The sequence below is a fragment of the Humulus lupulus genome, chromosome 4 (genome assembly GCF_963169125.1).
Source record: "Humulus lupulus chromosome 4, drHumLupu1.1, whole genome shotgun sequence".
Lineage (NCBI taxonomy): Eukaryota > Viridiplantae > Streptophyta > Magnoliopsida > Rosales > Cannabaceae > Humulus > Humulus lupulus.
The window spans coordinates 154,935,970-154,944,116 of NC_084796.1; the positions used below are offsets into that span (position 1 = coordinate 154,935,970).

The 8,147-nt window shown below is 31.1% G+C and overlaps 1 protein-coding gene across 1 annotated transcript; it reads left to right on the forward strand.

Moving 5' to 3' along the window:
• Window positions 1-469: 469 nt before the first annotated feature.
• On the forward strand, window positions 470-3,625 carry LOC133830913 (protein DETOXIFICATION 16-like). The gene is made up of 8 exons (XM_062261030.1): window positions 470-842; window positions 1,097-1,641; window positions 1,782-1,868; window positions 1,962-2,018; window positions 2,215-2,453; window positions 2,885-3,003; window positions 3,099-3,185; window positions 3,267-3,625. Exons 1-8 carry the CDS (start codon window positions 540-542, stop codon window positions 3,324-3,326), a joined length of 1,497 nt encoding a protein of 498 aa, XP_062117014.1. The 5' UTR covers window positions 470-539; the 3' UTR covers window positions 3,327-3,625.
• Window positions 3,626-8,147: the final 4,522 nt, after the last annotated feature.

Genomic DNA, 8,147 nt, shown 5'->3' on the forward strand with positions numbered 1-8,147 from the left:
ATTTACTTTAAGCCCTATCGGTAGGACTCTCAGTGTTTCTCGACCCATGATCAGTTTTCGGTGCAACTTTTTTTTATGACTGTCTATATTGTAGCTATTTAGAGCATCCTGCAAATTTTCAGAAAATTCTGAATAGTTTACAGTACCGAAAACTAGATTCAAACATGTTGTTTTCCACGCGCATAAAAAAAATTAGTCACGCGTGCAACAACACGTTTGAACCTAGTTTTCGATACTGTAAACTATTCGGAGTTTTTTGAAAATTTGCAAATACTCTAAATAGCTACAATATACGTGGTCATAAAATAAAATCACGCCGAAAATTATTTACGGATTGTAAACACTGAAAGCCCTACCGGTAAAGCTTAAAGTGAAATCTCGTGTGTATATATATATATAAATGAGAATTCTCATTAATATATATATCTATATATATATTGCTATGTATATAGTATTTTTACATACAACACAGGAATACTCTTCAAATCATTGATAGCCTCACTGTTTCCTCTGCCTTCATTTACTTTCGGAACGAGAAAATGGAGAGGAGGGACAGGGAGGAGCAGAAACCATCATTGACCTCTCCATTGATTCAAGTTTGTGAAGAAACTGAGGCTGAAAATGAAAGAGATAGAATCGATGAAAAGGGTATTAGAAGAAAAGAAATTGTTGAAGAAGTAAAGAAGCAGCTATGGCTAGCTGGGCCTCTTATATCTGTGAGTCTTTTACAGTTTTGCTTACAGATGATATCTGTAATGTTTGTTGGTCATCTTGGTGAGTTAACTCTCTCTGGTGCCTCCATGGCAACGTCCTTTGCTTCAGTCACTGGTTTCAGCTTGCTGGTGAGTTGGGTCTTCATTGCAATTGATATATTGATCTTTGAAAACTTGTTTCTTTTTATTTTCTGTTTAGATGTAAAATAACGATAATAATAATTATAACAATTTGAAAGAAGAGTTCAGTTTGCTATGATTGCTTTTTGTTTAATCAAGTGACGCAATACAGATTTAATTATTTTCAATACGAACAAACAGTGGTCTTTTTAGTTTCATTCTTTACTTGTTGCATCCAAATTGTTTTCCTACTTTTTGAATAGATGGGAATGGCAAGTGCCTTGGACACCTTATCTGGGCAGTCATATGGGGCAAAACAGTATCACATGATGGGAATACATATGCAGAGAGCCATGCTTGTACTTGTACTTGTTAGTATACCTCTTGCTGTTATTTGGGCAAACACAGAACATATTCTAGTAACCTTAGGCCAAGATCCTGCTATAGCTGCTGAAGCCGGGAAATATGCCCAGTTCATGATCCCAAGTATTTTTGCCTATGGTCTTCTTCAGTGTCTGGTTAGATTCTTACAGACCCAAAACATTGTTTTCCCAATGATGATTTCCTCAGGAATGACTACTTTAATCCATATCATTGTGTGTTGGGTTCTGGTATTCAAATCTGGACTTGGAAGCAGGGGAGCTGCTATGGCAAATTCCATTTCTTATTGGATCAATGTGCTATTGTTAGCACTTTATGTGAAGTTCTCTCCTTCGTGTGCAAAAACATGGACGGGATTTTCCAAGGAGGCTTTGCGAAACGTCTCAACATTTATAAGACTTGCCATTCCTTCAGCTGTGATGGTGTGGTAAGTTATCTTTCTATTTTTTTGTATGGGACGGTTTGTTAATAACAAAGATTTTGCTTTTCCAACATGTGATTTTAAAGCATTGTCTTGTGTTTAATACTCCTTATTTCAATGTGGTGTTGTGGATTTCTCTTAAACAGCTTGGAAATGTGGTCTTTCGAAATGATGGTCCTTTTATCAGGCCTTCTACCCAATCCAGCTTTAGAAACCTCTGTTCTTTCTGTTAGGTTTGTTAAGACAAAGTTTCACTTGGGTTTGTTGTATGATCAGATTAGGTGAAAAGTTCAACTTTTTTTAATTTAAGCCGTATGTATTGGCAGCCTAAACACAGCTTCAACTGTATGGATGATCCCTTTTGGACTCAGTGGTGCTGTAAGGTGAGCTAATATACATAGTATTTGTTCCCTTAGCTGTTACTAGAATTAATGTCCTAAATAGAATCTGATAAATTTTTGCTCAAGAATAATACAATATAACCCCTTGCTGATCCGTATTGGAAACTATACTTGATGTACTTTCAAAACTTTAAAGGTTATGCATTTTATTTAACATTCTTGTATCTGTAATTAACAGTACTCGGGTTTCAAATGAACTGGGAGCAGAGCGTCCAGAAGCAGCTCGTTTAGCAGTGTGTGTTGTGTTAGTCATGACCATTACTGAGGGTCTGTTGGTTGGTTTAGTACTCATACTGATCCGCAATGTCTGGGGCTATGCTTATAGCAATGAGGTAGAAGTCGTCAAATATGTAGCAGCAATGATGCCAATACTAGCTGTCTCCAATTTTCTAGATGGGCTGCAGTGTGTTCTCTCAGGTTTTTCCACTTTATATTGCTTAATAAATTCTACTTCTCATAAATATGTTCTCCTAAGTTCATAATCATGAAGGAAATAAAAGATAAAACTCCTTATTAAACTTACAAACTATGCATTTATTATTTGTTCACAAACAAAACAAGTGAAACCATCACTGCCCTAGTCCTTACCACCTACAATTGTAAGAAACAGTTTAGCATCTACTTTTCCTCGGTTACCTTTCATTCTTCTTCGAAGCTCAATTCGACGCATTTTCATAGGTACAAATATTATTACATTTGTGATATGAAAAGATGAACATTTTCATCCCTGCCTCCTGCTGCAGCAAGGAAAGTACAATAGTTTAAAACAACTAGTTGGGGTATAATTTCTATCTGAGAATTACAAATCATGAAATTCAGTAACTGAGTGGTTAATGTGACTAAATCAGGTGCTTGTAGAGGCTGTGGGTGGCAGAAGATTGGAGCATATGTAAATCTTGGATCCTATTACTTAGTGGGAATTCCATCAGCTGTTTTGATGGCTTTTATGTTGCACGTTGGTGGAAAGGTCTCCTCCATAAAACTTTTGTCTTGTTCTGAACTTACTTTATCTAGATTTGAGATGCATTAATTCTAATTTTTCTTAAACTTTTTTCATTACAGGGTCTCTGGTTGGGGATTATATGTGCACTCACCGTACAAGTATTCTCTCTTTTCACAATCACCATAAAAACTAACTGGGAGCAAGAGGTAATATATTTTTGCCTCTCTAGCTCTTTCACATTTAATCTCTTCTTAATCTGACTCGCTCAATTTCATCATTTTGTTTAGGCAAAGAAGGCGACGGATAGAGTCTATGATTCTATAGTTCCTGCTCAAGTAGTCTCATGAAGCTTAGCCAATGCTCATGAACAAGCTATATAAACAGAAATTTTTTGAGTAATTGAGTGGGGTACACAAAATTGGAAAATCTTCAATGTTAAACAAGTGGGTTTTCTTAGCATAATTTTGAGTGAAGGTACTTATCATTTATTTGCTGGAGTAAAGATATGCAACTGAGTTGTTGTCCTCAACACGTGGATCCATCTATCAATATACTTCTTAGATGTTAGTTTTATTTTTCCATTTAACGATGTTATTTTGATCTTTAAATTATTGCAAATTGAAAGTTAATGCTTGTCATAGAGAAAGTTCAAAAGCTCTAAAGTTCGTGAATCTGTGTTGAGTCAACTTGGTTTGTAGTTTTCATTTTTAGCTGTCATATATTAAAGCTTTCATATATATATATATATATGGAAATTCTCCTCTAGACTTCACTTTAAGCCCTACCGGTGGGGCACTCAGTATTCTCAACTCGTAAACAGTTTTCGGCGAGAATTTTTTATATGACTGTGTATATTGTAGCTAAAGTATCTTGCAAATTTTCAGAAAATTCTGAATAGTTTAGAGTATCGAAAACTAAGTTCAAATATGTTGTTGCACGCATGACTAATTTTTTTTTACGTGCGTGAAAATCAACATGTTTAAACTTAATTTTCGGTACTGTAAACTATTCGGAATTTTATGAAAATTTGTAGGATGCTCTAAATAGGTACAATATCCATGGTCACAAAAAAATCACGCCAAAAACTGTTCATAGTAAAAAAAAACACTGAAAGCTCCAAATGTAAGACTTAAAGTGAATCCTTTAGAAAAATTATCTAATAAATATATATATTTTAATGAACTTGTATTTTAATGTTTCAATTGCCATGATTGTTTACACGTGCATTCTTGCGACATTGATATGAGACATGGCCCGATCTAATAATAATTACAGCAATTATTAAACTCTTCAGCATTCCCATTACACATATATGATAGGAATTATCAGTAAACGTGCATAGAGAAAAGAAAATCATATGCTTGCTCTTGTACTCTCATGAGAATAAGGCTACCGACATAGTGTTATCTGAGTGGAATTTGCTTCACATGTCCAAGGTTCTGCGCCTCTACGGTCATCGATCTCCATGAATAAAAAAATTAGAAAAATGAGAAAATAAATAAGGTATAAAGGAAGAAGTTTAGAGTGCCACCTCACTTCTTGAAAGTTTTCATTTATATATATACTAGGGAACAAAACCGTGCCAAGCGTAATTGTTTGGAAATTTTTTTCCTTTTCAAAAAACAAAATTTATATTTAATATAATCAAAGAAAAAAAATTCAATTCCTTCCAAAAGTAATAAATAAAAATATTGAAGTTATCAATCAAATAGAATAGATATAACTATTATATTAATTATACTCAACTTGAATTCTAAAAATTTAATTAAAAGCCAAAATATTTTATAAATAAATTATAGCTCTAAATAGCATTTATATATATATTTGAATTTATACATTTAAGATGTATAAATTTGTTTTTTTATTTTTAATGAATTAATAAGTTAATACTAAATTACAATAAAAAGATATTAATGCTTTTAATGTCATTTTATATGTATGTGCACCGTAAAATAAAATAAAGCTCTGTTAATTTAGTGACATTATAAATTTATTGTAAATCCTTAATAAATTAATTGCTATAACAAATTAGGTAAAAAAAAGTGTCAATGAATATCATTTTATAAATTTTATATGTACTATATACATTAAAAAAAATAAAACTATTATATATGGACTACATTCAAACCAATAACAACAAAAAAAAACTGTTAAAAATATGCTAAAATGTAAGTAAACCAATATACTTTTCTTTTTTTTTTTGATGAAAGTAAACCAATATACTTGAACAATACAGTCATGATAAAAGTTGTAGCATGAAATGCATTCTCTATTGCAAAAGTAATTTTTTTCATCAAAATATAACAAAAGTAAATTTGTGTAGTGTTATCCGAACCCAAAAGATAAAATCTTTAATTTGATGTGATCGGTTAAGGAACGAAAAACTTTAATTAAATAATATTCCGTTTTGGAAAAGAAAAAAAAACATACATATACACGCCTATCAAGTCCAAAGAAAAAGTAATTGATCAAAAGGGAGAGTGTCATTTTCAGCCTATTTTTCTTGCAAATACAGGAAAAAAAAAAACCAAAACTAAATAGTACAACAAAAGATGAAACATCAAATATTGTATGAGTATATATGATTGTTATATATGTAATGTAATTAATAAATACATACTTCTCCAAAATATAAAGAAAGAGAATAAGAATAAGCATGACTCCTTGCATAAATATACTCCAAGATAGTCAAGGGCATGAGCAGCTTCGACTGGTGTTTCGAGATATTCATGGACACATATTTTTTTCTTCATAAATGTCTTCACTTTCTTGTTTGACTTGATTTATTCACTTCTTCTTCTCTTCCATAATGATTTGTTTTTTTTTCCTTAATGATTGATGTAAGTTATGTATATTGGAAAATGGTAATTAATATGTTAATTGTGAGGGTTTATATTTTTTTAGACCATATATTTTGTCTTATTACTGTTTGAACTTTATGTTTTGACAAATTACTTTTTAGACTTTATATTTTATAAAATAGTTCAAATAGAACCCTAAACCCGATTTTTGTTAAAATTTTCCCAACTGAAATCACAAATAATTCACCAAATTAATAATTCAGAACAAAAATAAATTCATTCGGCTTAAAAATTGTGTTGTTATATTCATTTCTTTCTTCAATAAAATCGAGTTTAGAGATCTATTTGAACCATTTTATAAAATATAGAGTCCAAAAATAAAATTTTCAAAACATAGGGTCCAAATAAGTAATCGGAAAAAAAAACAGGATCCAAAGCCCTAATAAAGAAATAAAATATTTAATAATAAATTTAAAGTAAAAATTAAATAAGACTAATCCATATCACTATTTAACTTACATTGCCATTAGACTTTTAATTTCGTTTCGTGGGGGTAGTATAATTAGATCAAGCCAATAACATGTATCACGCAATGGATCAATTATTACTAGCATCCAATGATATCTGCTGACCATAAAATACGATATTGTATATAAATTAAGATATTGATAATGTAATTAGTTAAATAAATAAATAAATCTTACCCAATATGAATAGGAAGCAACCAAAATTGTCCTGTTTCTGTGTCTTCCAAGCGATTTTCCATTGATATTGCATTTTGTGTTTGACACGAATCCAAAGCCAAAGTTGGATGAAAGAAATGAAAATATTGTGCTCGATTTTCTTTTTCCAACTTTCGATGTAAGATCCTAAATATTACAATTAAATTTGTAAGACAAATAATGTTATTTTGTGCATGAGAATTATGTGAAAGGTATTTCTTTTTTACCTGATCCAAAATGTTATACAAGGAGCTCCAATCTCTGTCATGGTGCCAAGGTGAATCACATCTTCAGGTGAAATAAATAAGTATTGATCACTATCCAAAATTTCTGGGTCCATGGCAATACGAAATGTGTGTGAAGGTTCATAAAGTCGAACAGCTAGTAATACAGCTTTTACACTCTTTGGAGCATCCTTGGGCATCTCAAATTGAATTGGAGATTTTTGCACTTCCTTTAAACTTGTGGAGGATGTATTGAGAGTTTGTGAAGAAGAATGTTGATCTTTTCCTTTACATGGCTCCAGTTGCGGTGAAAGACTATGTTGTTTATTCTGAAACAAAATATAAAATTAATAATTGATTAAAAAAAAACATCATAAATTATATGTAATAATGGATTTAAAATTTAAAATTTAAAACTTAAAATTTAATGAAACCATTGATGGAGGAAGTGTGATTTGTGACTCTAATGCTCTTTGTTCTAATAATCGACTTTGTTGTGATTCGTAGAACTTCTCCATATTCTCTTGAACAATTCTTGCAATGTTGTTATTTTGTTCGTTTTTAAGATCTTCAACGATTTTCTCTAATTTCTTCAAACATTCATCTTCAATCTCTTCACATTTGGATGATAACTGGGTTGACATCTTCTTTCCGGGTATAGGACCAAAACCTCGTAACCAACCATATTTTTTTTCGCCTAAAACTTGCCTGTATATAGCAGCCTCATCCACTACTAGTAACAATCCATCTTCAAATTGAATGAGTTTCTCTTTTCGTAACTCTACCATTTCCTTCTACAATAAAAACAAAATAATAGTGTAATAGTTTTACAAAATTTAGAAGGTAAAAATTCATAATTTTTAAAAGTCGAACATACATATTTGTCCTCGGCTATTCAGTGGGTCCACTCATTCTTAATTGTACAATGAGTTTTTCGAAACATTTCAATCTCTCCAAACTTCATTGTTTCTTGTTGTACTTTGTCATCCATTATTTGATTTGATTTCTGTAATGCATTTAAATAATTAATAACATTAAATATAATAAAATTACAATAATATTATGCCAAATATATGTTTACCTCCTCATGTAAATATTGAATAAATGACTTAGTTCCACCAGAATGCATAAAAGAAACACTTGATCTATTTTTTGACCCTGCAATAGACTTTTTCTACAAAATAATTTTCATGTGAGTTTTAAGAATTAAAAATTATGAAATGTGTACAAATAATTCAAGAAATGTAGGATATCTTCCATTCTTCGTTAGAGAAACATTTATTGCACATCCATTGCCAATCTTCATCTCTTAGCACTAATTTCACAGACCGATTTTCTAATGGATTCTTACTTTCTTTGATGATATTCTTGTACTCTCTGTGACAATTATTACGATAATCTTTATAGCGCTCTGAACAATA